At 48.2% G+C, this 21,051-nt stretch overlaps 1 protein-coding gene across 1 annotated transcript in view; it reads right to left on the bottom strand.

The window, feature by feature from the left end:
• The window catches only part of LGR6 (leucine rich repeat containing G protein-coupled receptor 6), a 119,962-nt gene that overhangs the window by 36,243 nt on the left and 62,668 nt on the right, over positions 1 to 21,051 (bottom strand). The window contains exons 5-6 of the mRNA XM_039227626.1: positions 6,211 to 6,426; positions 1,127 to 1,198 (exon numbers count right to left, since the gene is read on the bottom strand). Of these exons, the coding sequence (XP_039083557.1) occupies positions 1,127 to 1,198; positions 6,211 to 6,426 (288 nt within the window). The remainder of the gene's footprint in view (positions 1 to 1,126; positions 1,199 to 6,210; positions 6,427 to 21,051) is intronic.

The following is a 21,051-nucleotide window of genomic DNA, read 5'->3' as shown; positions in this document are numbered from 1 at the left end:
CAGGGAAGAGGAGCGGAGCATTTGTCCCGGCCTCCCCCATCCCCTTCCCCTCCACAACCACAAATGCAGACAGCTCGGGCCTCCTGGGCTAGATTTGCCAAATGGTTTTCCCCAAACCGTTGCTTCCTCAGGTCACAACTTGTCTCCCAGCATTTTCTCCTGGGCTGCTTTGGATTCTTGGAAATCTCTCACCTCAGGAGCTCGGGTATGTGTTTGTGGGTCGGGTGGGGAGGGAGGAAGTGGAGAAGAGGAGGCAAAAGGCACTGTGGCCATGCCCCTGACACCGTGAGCCCAGCCCCAACCTCAGTGGCTCACGCCTGGTGACGCGGAGGGGTCCTTCCCTCCAGGGTGCTGCTGGCCTGCACCAGGTGGCCGTGGCAGCCAGCTCTCCCCCAGGGCAGCTGCGGGACCCCAGCTGGCATGACCGGTGGACTTAGAGAGCCCAGCCAGTTGTTTGCTCAAATGGGGCCCACTCAGCCCACTCTGTGGGGGCTGGCGGGACTCCAGAGGAAATGATGGGAGGGTTTGGGTGCATGCTGACCTGAACTGAATTCCAGGATGATGATGTGTGAATAATATGGCTTTTTAAGAGTCAACAACTTGGGTGCTTTTTATAGTCAGGCCGGAGTACTGAATGGGCCATCTCCCCATTAATCATTTAGCTAGTTAGATCAACTGGCAAACTGTACCGGCATGACTCCACGGTATTACCCTCCCTTCTGTCAGCAGCTCTCTTAAATAGATGTCAAAACTGCCATCAAGTCAGCCCCAGCCCCACCCCCAAGCCTTCCATTCCCCAGGCTCAATATCCTCATTCTTATGGCTCCCCTGTCTACAGCGTTCATTATTTCGGCAGTCTCAGCTGGCAGACATCCTAGATGCCCCCTCTGTGGGCCACCCTGATCTCCCGGAGGGCACATTCCGCCCACCTGCAGGAGGCTGGAATGCATTCGGTGTGACATCCTAGAGAAAATGTCAGGGAGGGGCATGTAGAGGAGCAGGCCTGGAGCCAGACCCGGCACCCCAGGCCTGCTGGCTTCTCCTGGGGCCAGCCTCCCTTCCCTCCTGCGGGCCTCTGGGCCTTCCTCCCCAGGACAGAGCCCTACCACAGGCCCGGGGAACTCACAGTGTCTCCAGATTGTGCAGCCCCTCGAAGCTGTGGGTCCCCAGATGCTGGATGCGGTTGTTATGAAGATGCCTGTGTGGGAAAGAAAGGCACGTCAGAATGGTCGCCCACAGCATCGGGCCGGGGGCGGGGGTGGAGGGTTGGAGAGCAGACGGTGGCTTAAGCAGCAAAGTGGAGGCAGAAGCATAGACAGAGTGACCCCAGTGGTCCAGCCCTTTAACTCCAGGGACAAAATGATTGGCCAAGACCGACTTCTGAAGTTAACGATATCCAAGGCTGGATCGATGATGGGCTTCAAGGTTTTAACTGCCTATTGAAGGAAAATGCGAGAGGAGCGCCCGAGGCCAAGGCTAAGGCAGGCTCCCACTAAGCTCTTGGAGAGAGGCCTGATGTCAGGAAGGCTCCAGTCTGAGGCTTCTTCTACGGTCCTGCTCCCCAGGACCCAGCCTGCCTGACTCAGTGGCCAGACGTGCTTATGGGAGCCAACAGCAAACCGCTGCAGACAACATATAATTAAAGGCTAAGCTTTCTGTTATAGCTGGAGAGGGCTGTAGACAGGCTCAGAGATGGGAGACTGTGAGACCAGAGTCAGGAAAGGCTTTACAGAGGTGGTGATCCAGAGCAGGATCTTGAAGGATAGATGATCAGGACAGGCAGAGGGAAAGACATTCCAGGCAGAGTGAACGGGGGGGACAAAGGTGGGGAGCTGCGAATGAGCACATGTGTGTACAGGATGGTGGAGGGCTTGGCCAGAGTGCACACAGGTTGGGGAGAGGTAAGAGATCTTCTGTTTGGAAGACACCTCCAAGGTAAATAGCTAATTGAAAATAAGTGACAAATGTTCTTCTCCTAATTCCTAATGAAATAAGCAAAAATAGCGAAAACAGAGACCCCTGCCCCCAGCCCAAATATTAAGTAGCAACAAAGCAGAAACAGACATAAGCTAATGTAAATAAACTGCACAAACTGGCGATCAAGGAAAAACTCTGGAACTCCTAATCATCTCCCCCTTTCTCCAGGAATTGAACTGGCAAGAAGACAAAATCCTGAGCATTTCCCTTAAACCCCGAAATCTAAATAATGTTCTTTTCCCCTCCCTACTTCTGGCTTCCAGAGGAAACAGGTGAAACAGGGGAGTAAAAGAAAGGCTCCAGGCTACTCACTGAATTGAGGAAATGACCTGAAGCCCAAGGGAATTCTTGGGTGGAGGGAGTGAACTCACACATTTAGTACATTCTGACTCTGCAGAGAAAGCAGAGCCCAGGCTGTGTAACAAAGACGGGGCTCCCCCTCAGAGGACACTCCCCCTACCTCCACCCCTCCACCAGGATACAGAAAAGCAGATAGAACCTCCTCTACCCACAATACGAGCCCACAAACTATAGCTTGGAGGGGAGAACCAATGGTGCCCAAAGATGATAGAGAACAAGCTGACAGCTTTCTAGGTATAGGCCAGAACAAAGAACGCACATGGCAATTATGGGTGTACCAGGGAGATGGAGGGTGGGAAGAAGAGAGCGCCCAAAAGGCAGGTAAAGTTCCAAGCCAAGAAACAAATATAACTAATGGATGAGGGACAGAAGGAATTTACCACAATGGCCTCCTGCTACAAAACAGTCTCCCAAAATAATATTTCAAAGACAAAATTTTTAAACTGAGAGAGAAATGACATCGTGGATGACAAAACCAAACTGGGGACCCAAACTACATTATTAAAAAACTGGTCAATAAATTTGAGCCAAGGAACAGGGTAAACGCTGCTGAAAATGGAATGTGTGTCAGAGAAAAAGCTTGAGAGCCACAGTGAATGTGGCTGAATGAGACAAAAAGGCTAAAACAGAAATGGATTGATGTAGAAGACATAAATGTGATTCCACACAAGGGTAATTGATGTCTCAGAGGGAGAGGGTCCAAACATGAGATGGAAGATATATTCAAACATACAATACAGACGAAAATTCTCTAAAATGGAGAAGGCATGGAATCCGCAGCTCAGACGTAGACATTGTCTCAGGAAAATTGGATGCAGAGCATTCTACACTGTAACATATTCTGGTTAATTTATTAACATTAAAGAATTAAAAAGCCTCTTCAGGCAGAAAAAGGAAATGATGCAGGAGGGGAAGAAATCCTGCAGGCCTCCAAAATGTTGTTCAAATACAAATACAGGAAGACCCCATCCAACGTAGATGGAAAGAGATGAGGAGTCTTGAGAGTCATGGGTCCTGAATGCCTTCCCCATCCTTGTCCACCTCCACCACCAGGTTCTGAAGGGAGACAGCCCCCTCCCATACAGAGCTTCTGATTTGATAGGGAAAACACAGCTCCTCACATTCTGGAAAACCCCTTACCAAGGGGTTTTAATTTTCCCCCATTTCCTCCATTCCAGTATCCTGATGGTTACCAAACTCTTACCATTTCTTCTGCCTCCTGCTGAACCATGGTCTCCATTTTCCAGCCCCTTTCACCTCCCCCAGCATCTCTGGTCTACATCATCTCAGCTTGCTAAATATCCAGCTCCAGGGTTCCAACTCGCTGTTCCAAATCATTCATTCAGCCTGGAGCATCCTAGGCACCTCTAGAAGCCCAGCCTGGGGCAGAGTGTTGGGCTTATAGTCCAAATGAAGAGACAAGATTTGCCCCAGTGACACCACTGCTACCCGAGTAAGTGCTACCCCAGGGTCCCATCAGTGCCAGAGTAGTGATAAGAAGGAGCAGCCCGATACAAGCCCTGGGTTCCAGTTGAAGAGAAACCCCTTCTCCTCTACCTCACTTATTTACTGACACCTCCAGCCAGACCCTTGGACACCACTTGGGTTTAACCAAACTTCCTTATTTACCTCCTGGGTCTTTCTATAGCTCATCCCATAGTCCCTGGACAGCTTTTGCCAGCCTCCTCTCCCTTCTCAGGTCATGGTGAGCTGGAGGCAGGACAAAGGGGTAATGTTTCTGGCCCTGCCCCACGCGAAAGGGCAGCTTTGCCCCTGCCCCAGTAGGTTTTCTTTCTTTAGTTCCTTGTTCCTCCTCTTGCCCAGTGGGGCCCCCACCCCTCCGCAGCAGGCCACCCGTTCCAGTTCCCTGGCTCCCAACCAGACTTAGGAGTCATTTTTTATTCCCCTTCCCCCTGGTCTTGAACCCTCTGAAAATCTCTAAATTAGATTTATCCTTCCTTCAAAACATTCTTCAGTCATGTCTTCCCTTTCATTCCTTCTGCCACCTCCTTAAACGAGACTTCAGTTGATAAATGAGAGCCTCTTAACTGTCCCCCTGTCCCCATCCCTTTGAATCAGTCTTCCTGAAATACCTCTTTCTCATCTTTGCTTGAAAACCTTCAAGCTCCCCTTCCTCAGTGACAGACAAAAGCCAAACCCTCTGCTCTGACACTGAGTCCCTCAACCCACTTTTCCAGCCTTTTTGCCAACATTCTGCAAGAGGATCTTCTCCTCCCACCAGACTGGCCCCTTCGCCGGCCACCAAACACCCTGACTTCCTTCATTGTCTTCATGACACTGCTTGGAACACGGTCATTGTCTTTTTTTTTTTTTTATTTCTAGGAGAGAGAGAGAGACAGTGTGAGCAGGGGAGGGTCAGAGAGAGAGGGAGTCACAGACTCTGAAATAGGCTCCAGGCTCTGAGCTGGCAGTCAGCACAGAGCCCGACGCGGGGCTCGAACCCACGAACCGCGAGATCATGACCTAAGCGAAAGTCGGACGCTTAACCGACTAAGCCACCCAGGCGCCCCATGTCATTGTCTTTACCTGTTTCATTCTTCATCATCTTCCCAGGCCCAGGAGCCACCCACCTTCCCCCTGAAGGCTTCCCTCTCACCCCTTACACTTGCTTCAGCCACACCAGTATTCCTACTCCGCATGAACCTGTATCTACCATCAGCTATCTTGGCATAAATTACATTACTTCATTAGCTGTCTTTTCCCATATTTATTCTGCTGTTTCAACTAGACTGTCAGCCCCTCCCTGGAGGGCAGCAGCTGTTCTCACACTTCTTAGAATCGTCAGTGTCCTATATAGAAGTTCTGAGAATGTCTGCTGCTGCTCATTTGTCTGGGACCCATCATGTGATCTTCATTTTCCCAGTCTTGTCTCTAGCAGACATCTGACCCCATTCCTTCAGGGTGTCACAGGGAGGTCACCAAAACTAGAATCAGTCACCTTGCTCTGTTTGCCTACTGTAAGTGCCCCCACTGACTCCCAGAAGGAGAGATGGACTGGCCATCCTGATAGAAGAATGTGGTCCATAGGATATTCATCTCAGTTCTCTAGTAGGACAGAGAATTACAAACAAATTGGTGCCTGATTTTTCATCTTTCAAATGGATTAAGCATCATCCATTCTCTGATTTGGAAAATCACATGAGATTTTCAAGAGTAGGAAAGTCAAGTTTACCATCTAGCAGCATCACTAACACATATATTCCCCAGCAATTAATGTGTAACCCAAAGCAATTATACATGACCTCCAAACCCTTGGTAATTACCCTATGAACTTACCAATCACTCATAGCAATTAGCTGGGAACTAATTTGCACTCTAAAGTTCTCACTGGGGAGGCAGAGGTAACCCCAGTCCCCAGTTCCTGCCAGGGATACCATCTCCCAGGTAATTACCCTGATGGGGTTTTGGTGTCTAATTACAAGAGATGGCATTTCTCTGCTTCTCCAGGCCTGGGAAATGAGATGAATTTATCCTATCCTTGTGCCAAAGCATCAAACTGCACCATCTGATTGCTGAATACGGTAGATATCATTTAAGAGATTCTTGACTTATATTCCAATTAGCTGGGTATAGTTATTATATTTGCATAGTGAGAAACTAATAGCTGAATTCCTGCTCTCTGATGATGGTGTAAGAGCACTTCCACAGCTCTACTGTCATTTCTCCTCATGATAATCCCCATGGGGTCAATGGGGGATGATCATCCTCATTTTACAAAGGGGAAACTGCGGCCAGAAGGTTCAGTAACATGTAGAAAAAAGCAAAGCAATCCAGGCTTCCAACCCAACTCTGGAGTAAACATGCAGCCCCCAACAAGACACTGCTGGGAGTGGGAGGCAGAGCAGCACTCACAGCACCACAAGGCTGGTGAGGTTCTGGAAGGCGTAGTCAGGGATGTGGCTGATGCGGTTGAGGGCCAGAGTCATGGCCTGCAGGGCAGGGAGGTTGTTGAGGGCCCTGACTGGGATCTCGGTGAGTGCATTGTCGTCCAGCCACAGGTGGCGGAGGGAGGACAGCCCCTCAAAGCTCCTTTCCGGGACCAGGGAGATGAGGTTGGCATCTAGGCGCCTGGTGGAAGAGAGGATGGAGAGGATCAATCCAGGGCAAGATGGCAGACCAAGGTTTGGGACTGGGCTGAGCTGGGCCAACCAGGACCCCAACAGGGCCTTTGAGGTACCCTAGGACTGAAGCTGCAACTTGGCCACCTCTTATCCTATATCCCACCTGTTCAAGTTCCCATGTTTCACCTCCATTCCAACCCAGAATTCTCCAGCCTTTATGCCATATGTTCCTATTTACAATACCAACTCTTCCTCTCAGACCCAATGTTGAACCCATAGCCCATTTGTAGAAAACCAATCTCAGGCTTTTAAGTTGATGGCATAGCTCCCCTGCTTTGGGTGTGACACTATTCTTCCCAACCCTGTCCAGTTCAAGGACATATAGTAGGGATGTTCCTACCATTTACAGAGAGAAATCTTCTCCCTCTGGATCTAACCAAAGAATATGCCTCTCAAAGATGTAAGCCACTCCCTGTCACCCAAGCCTAGCATCATTTGCTCCTTATCTCTTCAAAGACCTAGTAGTTTGATAAAGCTCCTGACAAGGTCCTGGGACTTCTTGCTCAGGTGATTACCTATGGAAGGCTTCTATGCACTATAATTGAAGTCCTTGATATGCTGCTTTTCAGAACAGGTAAATAGATGGTGGTGATCCTGTCTGTGTGACAACCAGAGATTCCTAGGTTTCATGGGAACTTCTAACGTAAATTCTAAAAAGATCTAAAAGTTCAACCCAGCAAAACAGGGAGACTTCCTATCTTAGCTTTCTACAGGTATATCCCATCTATGATCTCTTTATCAATATGTGGATAACCAATAGGTCTTCTGCCTCCTGGTCTCTTGGGCTGAAATCGGATCACCCTGGGTAGCTGGTCCCATGGGGACCAGACACACTGGCCTGTGACCATTGGTCTACTCCTAGAATTTTCTATCTTGAAGGGAGGGTGTCTCCTGAGGAATGGTTCTCCCACATGGTATATGGCACCTAAGTCATTGAAACCCAGCCTTTGTCCACAAAGGCTCTAAGCCTCCCTAATCCTGAACCTAAAGAACAATTGATGTGACTGGGAGAGTGGGGTGTGCAAAGGAAGGCCCAGCAGTGCTTCTGTCACTTCCCTAAGCCATTTCACCAGTGCCCTTCTTGCCAAACATCTTAAGCGCCATGTGGAGAAACTTCCTGGCTTACCACCAAGCGAAATGGTGGACAGGTCAATGCTGGAACCTTAGATGGAAAAGCAAACTGACCAAGATAGTCCTTGAAAGCTGTGATTAGGAAAGACCTCCCACTCACATGAAACCTCACCTGATGGGACCAAAAACCCTTCAGTACGTGCCCTCTGCTGGCAAGGCAGGTCACTCCAGATATAGTCCATACCAGTGGCAGTCACCATATACTTAATAGTCTGACTGACTGGAGCCTTGTGAGAATACAGACTCCTCAGGGTAGTTTAGTTCAGAAGTCTGGGGGCGGGGAGGGGGGGGTCGGCTCAGAATCTGTTCCTGAAGAACACCCTAGATCTTTCTACTTACACAGGTTTGGGAAACATTGGATAAATATCAGCTGCCGCGAAGACAGTGTGCCTGACCTTCCTTATGTCGCTTACAATCCAGTGGGAAACCCAGACATATTCAGAGTGCAGTGATACAGGGGAAGCACAGGTGTGTGGGTATCAGGAAGGGCCTCCCAGAGAAAGTGATGTTTACATGCAGACCTGATGGCCAAGGAGGAAGCAGTCAGGGGAGGAGATTGGGAAAAGAATTCCAAGCAGAACAAAGACATGTGGGAAATTGAGGGTGCAGCATTGTGGGAGACTGAAAGTGGCCAGGTGGGGCTGCAGGAAGGGAGAGAGGGGAAGCAGGAGAGAAAAGTGTAAGGTGAAGCTAGCCAGGTAGGCGGAGCCAGAGCTCGCAGAACCTTGTAAGGAATACTATGTTAAGGGAAACAGGGAACCACTGAAGGCTCTAAAGTGAAGGAAGAATGGCCAGATTTTTGTTTCAGAGAGGTTCCTCTGTAGACCTTGTTGGTATAGGAGAAGAGCCACATTGGGGGAGGGAGGGAGGAAGATAGGCAGAGAGATAGTGGCTTTACACAAACTCCTTGTCCAGAAAGGGAGAGCTATATACCCATAGAAGCTTGAGAAGTGAATTTGGCCACTCCGGTATCCGGTCCCCAAAAATGTCTCCTATAATGGTGATCCCTCTTGCTTCTGACCTGGGATAGTACCCTGCTGGCCTGGCAAGCTCCCTGGCACAACAAAGTCATCTAGCAATTCCAGGATCTTCTTAGCACCCCATCAGAATGCCACCGCCCTACTTACTTCCTCTCAGTGCGTGCAGCACCTTGGCCCCAGCTTTCTCACAGACCACAGACAGACAGCCAGAGTCTTAGAACCATACAGGCAGAGTGGCCTTTGAGATAACCTTAAGACAAGATAAGATTCAGACAAAGAGAGGTGGAAAGTGGGGTATCACAAGTGAAGGCCTCGAGGCAGGACAATATGGGGCCAATGTGGATGGGGGAAGTGGGCACAGATATCAGACATCCTTAGGAAGCCAAATCTATAAGGCCCAACAACCCACTGGACATAGAGGACCAGGACATAGGGCTTGTCATATAGGCCTGGGTCCTGCTCTCTGCAACTGCTTACCTAAAGGGTAGAACAGACCCAGGAGGCCTGAATCCCCAAGGAGGGGGCGGGGGGGTGCTCCCTTTCTCTCTAAAGCCTTGGGCTGGGAGCAACCCAATAGTGACAACCATGACACCAATAGCAAGCAATACTTCTGTTTATTGAGACCTTGTCACATGCCAGGTGCAGTGCCAGGCACAAGTGTGTGATCTGTGCTCTTACAGCAATTCCACGACGTAGCTCTGATTAGCCCCATTTTACAGAAAGATGAAGCTGCCCAAGGTCCCTTAGCTAGTGAGCCACAGAGCTGGGGTTCCAAACCAAGTTGTCTGGTGCCAAAATCTATGTGTCACACCGCTTTGTGATGCTGGCACTGGGGGGCATGAGGAGGGCAGGAACCTGCCGATCTATTTGACAAAGCCTGAGAAACAGGGCAGAGGCCATGACTGAGCCCCTGGTAGATAACGGCCCCAGGTATACGGACAGAGGGAAGGTGCTGTGGGGCAGACAGAAAGTGGCGCTGGGGCAGGGCAGGGGAAACAATTTCTTACTCTGTGACTTTGGCAGCATTTGGAAGCTGCCTCTTATGCATATGTGTATGTGTGAGTACACATGTGTGGCCCACTCATGCACATGTGCACACTTTCACATGTAACCTATAGCCCCGATTAGTTAATCTCCTACATTTTGTGCAACCCAGAGTCAGGAGAGCCCGAGAGGGGCCACTTTTACCAGGCTGGGCTGACCACAAGCCTGGCTCAGGATAATACCTTCCCAAGACTGGATGAGCCCACGGGGCCCCTTCCTGCTCTGTTAGAGCGAATGCTTCTCCCAGTCACGTTGCAGATCTCCTGCAGCAGGGTGGTGGAGCTTGCTAGGGGCTGCAGAAGGAAGGTGTCTGCAGTCCTGCTTCTGATACTTGGGGACAGGGACATGCCAGAGGGGGAAATGAAGCACACTGACAAATGAAGAAGGTAGGATGAACACGTGGAAAAAATCAGTCAGATCCGAATTTGTGTTTGGGGTAAGCAGAAAGTCCAGGTCGCTCAGGCCAAGGTAGGCTTGGGCTGGGATGTGGACCCAGCATAGCATTGCTGGATTTAGCAAATAAAAATATATCTTGCCCATTTAAATTTGGACTTCAGATAAATAACAAATAACTTTTAGAATAAATGTGTCCCATGCAATGTTTGGGATGGAGCCCAAGTAAACCTGAATTTGAGATATACAAGGAATAACTTAAAACATTTTTTTAATGTTTATTTATTTATTTTGAGGGTGACAGAGACAGTGTGAGCAGGAGAGGAGTCAAGAGAGAGGGAGAGAGAGAGAATCCCAAGCAGATTCCCTCTTCCTGACACGGGGCTCAAACTCGCGAAATAGTGAGATCATGACCTGAGCCGAACTGAGAGTCGGACACTTAACCAACTGAGCCACCTGGCCACCCCCAACAAGGAATAACTTTTAAAATTAGAAGTTCCCATGCAATATTCCTGTTTTATGTGGTGACTCTAACCCAGGGGCTCCTGTGAGCAGGGAGGAAGTGTGGGCTTAGCCATCAGACAGATCTAGCTGTCTCTCAACACTTTTGGGTTGCTTTCCTCAGCTATGTAGTCTGACTACCTGCCCATCTCAGAGGCTGTTTTGAGGTTAAATGCAGACAAAACGCCCCACTCAGGGTCTGCTACCCAGAATTACCTTTCCTTCTAACAAGGAGGCTGTCCACAGGGACCCTGAGTACCCAAGGGAGAAACTGAGCATCTGGTAATTATGGGTCCTCCTGGTGGGTTCAGCTGTGTGGACAAAGCACCCACTTTGAGGTAAGCTTCCTGAGGAGCCCAGAGCGGATTGGGGGAGGCAGCAAGGAAGAAAATGGAGCAGTACTGGCTTCTATTTTCCCCCTTTCCCTCTTGTGGGACATTCCCTCCTTCCCTCAGGGATCTCTGAACTTTGGGGAGCCCCAAGAAGTCCCTTCCACTCTCTCCCTGTATTTGAAACTCAGGTTTACCTGGGCTTTATCCCAAATATTGCATGGGACACACTTATTCTAAAAGTTATTTGTTATTTATCCGAAATCCAAATTTAAGTGGGCAACATGTATTTTTATTTGCTACATCCAGCAATGCTATGCTGGGACCACATCCCAGCCCAAGCCTAACTTGGCCTGAGTGACCTGGACTTTCTGCTCACCCCGAACACAAATTCAGATCTGGTAGGATGGGGAGCTCTTTGAAGAAGCTTGAGTCAGGGTTCAGGCTGTCCTGTGGTCCCTCTAGGGAAGGAAGGCCCAGGCTCCCATGCATCTGGGTGGGAGACAAAGGAGCCTCTAAGCAGCCAGCAGAATTTACCATTTGGGACTAATGGACCTTTTTGAGCAGCTCCCCATCCGCAGGTGGGAGGGCCAATCCAGACGGACTCTGGTTTGGCAGGAAGAAAAGAGCAATTATACCAATTAAGCTCTGGAATAAAATCAACAACCCCAACAGCCCTTCTCTTTCTCCCACATGAGCCTGGGCTGCTTGAATGATTTCTGACTATAATTCTTACCTGCGGCAATAGGGCAGATTCGCAGGGACTTCACGGGCCAGTTCAGGCTTGCTTGGGCTCTGCGGAAACAACTTAACCTTTCTAGGGCCAAACTGCTCCTCACACTCCCTCAGCCGAGGGCTGACGCTGAGGCAGGCAAGGGGGCAGGAAAAGCATAAGTGAAGGTTGAGGTCCCTTCCTTCCAAGCCCAAATCCCAAGGAGCAGGTGGTCTAAAAGTCGCCTGACCATAGGACATTCCAGAGAGCTGGCGACTTGGGGGCCTGGTCCTGTTGACTAAAAGGAGATAAAGACCTAACAGGGAGCAAGTAGCAGCAGAAGATATTGAGATTAGACAGCAAGAAGTTGTTCACTGACAGTGACGCAGAAGAACAATAGTGTAAACTCAGAATCACGTTATACCAGCCTGAAGGAGCCTGGCAGCCTCACTCATTTTATATAAAGAATCTGAAGCTCAGGGTGATAAAGAGCAATGCCCAAAGGGAGTGGCAGGGCTGGGTCTCAAACTCAGTGCTTCTTTCCATTTCTTCCTACCAGCCTGGCTTCCCTAAAACGATAGGATGACAGAAAGACACACACTTCTCTGACCTGCAGGAAGCATATTTATATTTGGAAACCAAAGTCTCTTACAGCCCACAGAGCATTAGATTGACTTAATGGACCCTTTCTGGAATTTCTTTCTTTAATCCGTCTTATTTCCTACCAGATCTTGGTCAAATACAAGACTAGAGGGACAGATTCAGGGCTCCTAATGGACCACCAGCTGACCCACAGATGTCACTAGGTATTCATTTAAAAGGGATCATGAATGTAAAGCTCCAAGCTCAGGGCCTGTACCTGCTCCCTGAACACAGGCTGACTTTGGATCTAAAGGTCATCATGTCCCAAGGGAGGATCAGGAGGCCAGCAGGGAGAAGAGGGCAGGGGTCTCTCTGTTCTATTACACTCAGGTCACATGTGACTTGAGTCCTCCCTCCAGCCTTGAGCCACATGATATGAGAGGACATGGTGATTATAGGATAGGGTCCTTAAGAGCAGAGAGTCTGAAAACCAGGATCCATGAAGATAGATGGGCTTGAAGTAGGCTCCACAAGGCTGGAGGCATCCAGGGAAGACTATTGCTTCTAATCTAGAGAGAGATGCTATTTCCAGGGCCCCTTACATGATGTGGTCCCCCATCCTAAAAAAGTGTCCACAGCCAATCTTAGGCTCTGGAGTATCCCTTTCCTTTGTCAGCCCATCAGGTTTGTGCAGAGTGGGAAAGGAGGGCGAAGGTGCCATTTCACATGCAGAAGTTCAGAGACGGGGAGTCCCTGGCCAGCTTTCATCCTGGGACCAGGTCACTAAGTTTGGTGGTGCTTCTCTGCCCCAACTCTCATTCATTCCTACCTAACTACTTCCTTCTCTGCTTGAAGCTGTTCTCAATGCAGGCCTTCCCCAGCAGGATGATCTTGTGATTTACAGGGTTAAACACAAAATGAGAATGGAAAACCTTCATTAAAAAATGATTAAGAATTTCAAGATGGTGGGGCGCCTGGGTGGTTCACTCAGTTGAACATCTGACTCTTGATTTTGCCTCAGGTCCTGGTCTCATGGTTCACGAGATGGAGCCTCATGTTTGGTTCTGCAATGACAGCACAGAGCCTTCTTGGGATTCTCTCTCTCCTCTCCCTCTTGCTCTCTCTGCCCCTCTCCCACTCTCAAAATAAATAAATAAACATTTTTTAAAAAGAGAGAGGATTTCAAGATGGCAACAGCAGAGTACTAAACCTTTTGAGCTAAAGTCCTGAATAACTGCACAGGCCACATGCTCATGAAGGCAGTCCTGCTCCTGAGCTCAGAAACCCTCAAAAGTTGTGGGCCAAAACTTCTGTTCCCAATTCCTGGTTGTGAGCATGAGGGTAAGAAAGAGGTTGGGGGTGAGGTATCTTGAGGACAAGGATTGTCTACTTGGCACCCAGTTGTCAACTAGCTGCTCTGAGCAAAACCTCAAACACCCCAGTCCCCATCCCCAGCACATACAGGCACAGAGTTGACTTTCAGCAGGACAGGGGGTCGGTACAGGGGCTGGGAGCCTCTCAGGCTCTGGTTGGGGTGGGGTACAGGCAGGGTAGAAGGGAGAGGATATTGAAAGTGAAAAAAGAACAGAAAGCTACGGGACTATGGAAATGGTTATTCTGTGGGGAAAATATTCCATGTGGGAGCCGTTCATTGCCTGGAGGGACCAACAGCCCTGACGGAAAGGCTGCCAGGGAAGGTGAGGGTTCCAGCAGGGAGCAGGCTGGCACCTGCAGAGTGGCGAGGAGGTGCCCCCAGGGCCTTCCACAGGCAGCAGGCCCCAGCCTCCCGCACCAGCACCAGCCACTAGTGCCAGCCACCAGCCTCCGCATGGAGGGCCATGGGGCTCTAGGAGTGTGTATGGGGGGTGCTTTCTGCCCATAGAATGCTCTGACCCTGCTTAGGGAGAGCTCGTGCATCTGGGGACAAGGCACACTCAACCAGCTTGGGCCTAGTATGCGGGTGCCTTTACTTTCATACATACTGACACCCTCCCAGGCTCCCTTTGTAGAGACCACAGCCTGCCTCCTGTGAAGGGCCTTTGTGGTTCTCTGAGGGATCCTGAAAGGTCTCTGCTGCCCCCAAATATTTCCCCACTACCCATCGGGTTGCCTGAAATACCCCCTCATTACATTAGCCTCAACTCAATCACTAAGTGTCATTCCTTTGGTCTTGAATTCAGTCGGATTGGATTTAGTTCAATCAAAAAGGATTAAAAAATTCAATCAGGTGGATTGGATTAAATCCACTAACCGTTTACTGAATACCTACTGTTAGGCCAGTATTGTTCTCAGTTCTGGGATTCAAACAGTAATAACACATAGTCCTTCTCCAGAGAAGCTCTCAGACTATTTACTTTATTATTTAATAAAACAATATAAACTCTTTAGCTAACATTTATTGAGAGTTAGCGGTTTGCCAGGTGTGCGTGAGATCTTACATATATTTTTATATTGAATCTCTACCCCATTCCAATGGAATGGAACTCTTATTATCCCCATCTTACATGCAGAAAAGGAGGCTCATGAAGGTGAAGCCATTTGTTTAACTCCAAAGCCTGTGACTTTAAACCCACAGCTATACATACTTCAGTCAAGTTATATGGAACACACTCGGGAAGCTTTCTGTGGGAAATCCAGAAGACTTCATAGAGGAGGTGGCATTTGAATCAGCTCCCAAGGGAGGAGGAGGAGTTTTCAGAAGAGGCAGTATTAGAAAAAGGGATTCAAGGCCAAAGGAACAGCAAGGGAAAGACCAGAGGCAGGGAGGGTGTCTGGTGAATAGTCAGTGGTGTAGAAGTGAGTGAGAAGGGTCCAGAGATGAGACAGTCAAGGCTGAAAAGGGGCACAAACCTGTGAAACTGAGTCACAGGTTAAATTGGCATTTCAGGAAGATCACTGAGGCTCCAATGTTGGGACTGAGTTAGGAGGGATGGGTGAAGGCAGAGGGCAGGGAGACAGTTGGGAGGCTGTCTCCGGTGCAGAATTCAAGGTTGTCTCCTTATGAAAAAGTAAGGCTCTTGGGGGACAGGCCCCAGGAAAGCAGAAAGGGTACAGATAGGAGAGGTGTAAGACACCCAGGAAAAGCAAACTGAGTTTTCCAAAGCTGTCAGGCCAGGAACTCTGACATAAACGCTTCATATCCCTCAGCTGCAGAGAATAGAAGAATCCAGGGTCTGCTGCATAATTCTAGAAGTCTTACCAATGCTACTCATGTCCTGGGGGACCTCAGGCTGCCCCATCACCTTGATCCCCTAACTCATGGGAGCTGCAGGAGGTGAATGGTAGAGAAGTCCACCCTTTGCCTCAGCCAACAACTTTTACTCCTGTCTAAGATGGTAAAGGTCAGGGGAGGGCACAGAGAGAAACTAGGCAATCCTTAAGCCAAAGCTCTTCACCTTGAAGTAGCCACCACTCGGCCCAGGTTTATTGATAAGTCTTCCCCTTGGCAAGACATCAGTGCTTGTCCTGAAAGGCCCTTTCCATTCTATGAAAAGAAATCTCTTAGCTAAGGAGAGCAGTCCAGCAGATGCTCTTAGAGAGTTGATAATTTGGGGTTAGAGCCAGAAAAGGTGTTGGCAGTGTGTCTACACTAGAAGTAGCAACCAAGCCTCAAACCCAAGTGATTGAATGCCAGACCCACCTATAAGAGGTTTCCTTCACACACCTTCTCTGTGCAAGGCACTGACATATATGTAGTCTGGGCAACAAAGGACTCCCCAGATCCATGATTCCTCCAACTTGGGTGCTGTCTCTAAGACAACACTGTCCAACAAAGCTTTCTGTGATGTGAGAAAAGCTCAATATCCATAAAATGTCCAAAATGGTAGCCACTTAGGCACATGTGGTGATTGAAAAATTTAAATATGGCTGGTGTGACTGAGGAGCTGCATTTTAAAATATATTTAATTTTAATCAACACATGTGCTCAGTGTCTACCATACAGGACAACACAGCCTTAAGAAGTTAGACAGGCTTGGGGTGCCTGGGTGGCTCAATCGGTTGAGCATCCAACTTTGGCTCAGGTCATGATCTTTGTGGTTCGTGAGTTTGAGCCCTGCGTCAGGCTCTGTGCTGAAAGCTCAGAACTTAGAGTCTGCTTTGAATTCTGTGTCTCCCTCTCTCTCTCTGCCTAACCCTTGCTGGCTCTCTCTCTCTCAAAATAAATAAATATTAAAGAAAAGAAATTAGGCTCAATGCAAGACATTAGGGATACAGGTACAAATGCCTGCCTGAAGGAGCTTACAGTCTCGCAGTGAAGATGAATAAATAAACAACCAATGGTAATGCTGTGTGTGTGTGTGTGTGTGTGTGTGTGTGTGTGTGTGTGTGTGAGAGAGAGTCAGGGGGCAGAGAGAGAGAGAGGCAATCTGTATGTGATGTGCACTAAGAGTTGGGGGAACAAACAGAAGGGTGTGAGTCATTCACCCAAGGAAGGGAAGGTAGGACAGGTTTCTCAATAGAGGTATATTTGTACTAGACCTTGAGGAATAACTAAATTTTCACCAAGTGGACAAGGGAACAGGCATCTTGGACACAGAGAGGAAAGAGTGCCAAGACGCTGACCAAAATACAACATGTGAACTAGCTGTGTGTGTCAGGAGCAAGGGCTTGGGTAAGATGAGAAAAGCAGTTGGGAAGGAAATGTGCTGGTTCTTGGGGCCTTTATGAATCTGAACCTTAAAATTTAGGGCATTTAGATGGTGTGGTTGAGAAGGAAAACTCTGGCTGGGAAGGGGATGCCAGCAAAGATCTCGTCCTATGGATACAAAGACCTCTTGACTTCAGACAGCTTTCTTTCCCCTCTCTGGGTTCAGTTTCTTCACCTGCAAAGGGAGGGTTATCTTTGTCTTTCTTACTCTGTCCTTTTAGATGTCTGTTCCTTCTTTGGACAAGTCTTCTGTGTTGTATCCTGTGTACCCAAGACAGGGGCTTACTGAGCAGGCCAACTTATAAGCATGTAGTGTCATGCAGAGGCTTAGGGCAGCCAATCCCCACCCCCATGATCCACAAGCATTTCAAGATGACTAAAATTCTACCTATTGGACAATATTCCTTTTTAGAGTGTAGAAGTTACCTAGTAGCTTTTTTTTTAATCTGGCAAGTATTATTAGGTAGCCTTTTAATGGAGAACAGCTTTTTGAGAGAAACTTCTGGAAATGGGACACAGACTTGCAATGCAAGGAGCTTTGGGCCAGAGAGAGCTGGGAGGAATGATCAGTCTAGGTGGGAGAAATGCTAAGGCCAACTTTGGACCTTTGAACAACTTTCCTAAGCCCCACTTTAACTGCTTTTCTCTATTAGAGTGGAAGGTTCCTGAAGGCATGGGCTTTGTCCTTTCTTTCCCTGAAAGTAGCCCACAGTAGGCATTACAATCTGTATTTGCTTGTTTTTATTTTTTTAACATTTTATTTATTTTTGAAGGAGAGAGAGACAGAGTGTGAGTGGGGGATGGGCAGAGGTAGAGGGAGACACAGAATCTGAAGCAGGCTCCAGGCTTGAGCTGTCAGCGCAGAGCCCAATGCGGGACTTGAACTCATGAATCATGAGGTTATGACCTGAGCTGAAGTCAGACACTTGACTGACTGAGCCACCCAGATGCTCATGCTTGTTTTTTTTATTGATAAAGTCGTGAGTCCTTCCAGCACTGCTCAGAGAACTGCCTGCTGGGAAGACCAGTCATAGAAGTGGGAGCTGAAAGGGACCACACTCAGTCAAGAGAAAAGGGGTGATCATCCAAGGTCAGAGAGTGAAGAGATGGCAGAGCCAAAGAAAGTGTTTGGCTTTGAGTCCAGCATTTACTTCTCTCCTGCCCTTGTTCACCTGGGAGAAGGTATTCATCAACCTCTGACCCATAGACAGTGGGGATAGCTTCCCAAAGACTCCTCAAAGAAGGACGTCTGCTTCTCTCCCTATGTTGCTGGCTGAGACCTTATGAAGAGCTTGGTCTCCAAGAGCCATTCCTGGCAGAGTCCAACACATGGGTCCCACCCCTTGGGTCCTGGCCACACCTCTATATACCCAGAACCCATCACCAGGCCCTCACAGGGTTCGCACAACTTCTGAGAGTCCAGAAACTAAAACTCTTGGGAGTTGGAACCTGACCACTCCTGGGGGGATGGGTGGATTCCATGGTGACAGAGAGCATGGAGAGCAGAGGACCATGACTGAGCCACCAGAAGCTTAGAGAACTCAAGCTTCCCTATAGGGGGGAGGGGGAGGGGTAGATGGGGCCTTCAATTAGTCTTCATGCTCCTGCTCATGATTGAAGGGCAAAGGGCAGCTTAGAGCTACAGTAATGCTTTTTCCTCCTTCTCCCCTACGCAGGGGAAGGTCTGAGTTTATTGGAAGAAAGTGATTTCATCAGTTCTGATTTATGCCACCTAATAAGATCCTTCCCCTCTCACTGTCAGCCTTTCAACAGATCAAAGGTGGGATATTAAAATGAAGACAATTTCAACTGGTTCTCCAGGCTATGCTAATGCCCAAATCACCCTTTCTCTCCATCTGTCAGGAGAAATGATGGATGTGCAAGAACCCCAGGAGGCAGAGAAAGCGCTTCCTTTGTATACATCAAAGGATGATACCTGAGCATTCCTCCAAGCCATTCCTTGTGTTTTAATCAGCAGCAATATATAAAAATAATTACCCGCCCTCCAGGAGAGAGGCAGGGAGAAGACTCTGTGTATAGTCTTTATGAGCTTCCCCAGAAGACATAGGCCTAGAGATCTGGGCAGAAGGCCAGCTTTGTGGGTGACAATCCCGGAATCCTCGGGTGGGGACCACAAAAAGCCATCTCATCCATCCCCCAGCCTCTAGCCATTGGATTCCAGACCGGCTTCTGGAGACCTTCCTGGGCTGCCTGGGATGTGTTTGAGAGCTGGGTCCTGTGGTTGCCTGGGGCCTACATGCCTGCCCTTGGCAAAAGGCACTGTGGTTGATGGAGGAAGATGCAGATGGGGATTTTCCCAACTTGCCTCTCCAGAGAGGGAGTAGTGATGTCAGAGGTTTAGGGAATATAAGCAACATCTCAGCACTTTGAAGATACTTAAAAAGTCATCCAAGCAGACTCTGCAGTAATAGATACCAGGGAAAACCAAGCCACATATTAATACTTCTAAATGTACCATGGGAGGAAGGGAAGAAGAAGGAAGAGAAAAAAGTCTGTATCAGATCTGGTTTCCTTAACACAGGGTTCCAGCCCCTCCCATTGTCTATTTTTTTCTTCCTCATTTCTAGGGGTTCTAAGGCTCTCTGTGGACCAGTACGAGAATTATGGAGGTTATAGATACGTGGTATCAATCCTTTTCTCCCCAACCTCTCTACCATCAGTCTATCCATCCAGTTAGCCATCTGTTCATCCATCTATGCATCCATCTGTCCACTGATGCATCCATCTATCCATTATCCATCCACCCATTTATCTGTCCATCCATCCAACCATCCATCCATCCGTCCACCCACACATCCATCCATGTAGACTAGAGAACCACCCCCCAACCATGCTGTGATCTTGTCTTTCTCTTCTTCAGTCATCCATGGCTTCCGGTAAACTCTAAATCCTTTAGACTTGGGCTTCAATATTCCTTCCCTGGATTGACTCTCTTACTAGCCTCATTTGTCAGAAGGTGTCTCACTCTCCATTTCATCTGGGAAATATGCCTCTCTACCTACTTCCTTGTCCCAGAGCTCATGGTTTATTCATATCTCTTCTTTTGAAAGGCTGGTGCCACTGTTTGATATATGCTTCTCCCTCTTCTCTTCAAAGCTCTACTTAAACTCCTCTCCTTTGAGAGCCTCCTGACCTAAACCCACATGGTGTTGGTCCTTCCTACACACATCACCTTCTCAGTCCTTCCTGATTGATCTGTAAGTACTCACTGTACCCCGACTCCATGCTAAGATCACTGACGTGAAGAGACTAGGCATAATTCCTCTCCTCTGGCATCAGAGGGAAATGAAACAAGTAAAACACATTTAAGTTGTTTTCAGTTCAAATGGAGGAAAACTTAACCACCTTCTCACTAAAATACCCACAATGACACATGATGAAAACTTCGACCTTAACCAAAAGCAACACTTAACCAGGATCTGACATCTCTACTAGCTCTGAGGTCAGTGGAACCAAGTCCTCCCTCCCTATCTATCTTTACTGAATCAGAATGCAGAAAATTGGACAGCCATGTCCCTCTACTGTGTGAATGATGTTTGCTGAGGTAGCAAATGTGCCATCTGCCACCACTACCTTAACCTCTATTTCTATATTCACCCAGAGATTTCAACTCCCTGAAAATAACATGGCAGGAAGATGAGGACTGTAGGTGGCACCTTCATCCTGGGAGGTGAGTTTCCCCAATGAAAGGAGCCTCCTGTGGCAGATCAAGGGCAGCCTTAGTGGTCATATATCTTGAGACAGGGCTCCATGGTAGCATCTCTAAAGGAGTTATTTAAACCATAGTGCCTGGGCCTACCTCCAGGATTCCCAAGTCAATTAGTTCAGGCCTAAACATATTATCATTTAAAATTTCCTCCAGTGATTCTAATGTTCAGCCAGGATAGCAAATTACTGGTGTAGCCTTTCATATAGTCTTGGTTGAGAGAATCAGATAACTACTCACAGGGTGAGGAGTAAGATCCCACTGTAGAACACCAGAGCTATGCTAGATGAATATCTGCTTAGATGCTGAAGATTTACCTGGGAATTGTACACACCAACCTGCTTTTCATCTGTGTATCTGAGAAAATGATTGAACTAGCACCAAGAAGCTAGAAAACAAAACCATGTAACTCACATTACCTCCTTAATGACAAATGCTGCACCTAGATAAAATGTACCCTATTCAAAGATAAGGAGAAAAAACATAAACTCCAAGAGATATTTCTTAACTCATGTTCATAGCAGT

The sequence above is a fragment of the Hyaena hyaena genome, unplaced genomic scaffold (assembly GCF_003009895.1).
Source record: "Hyaena hyaena isolate Hyena2069 unplaced genomic scaffold, ASM300989v1 scaffold_28, whole genome shotgun sequence".
Lineage (NCBI taxonomy): Eukaryota > Metazoa > Chordata > Mammalia > Carnivora > Hyaenidae > Hyaena > Hyaena hyaena.
This window is presented reverse-complemented; position numbering and strand designations above follow the sequence as displayed.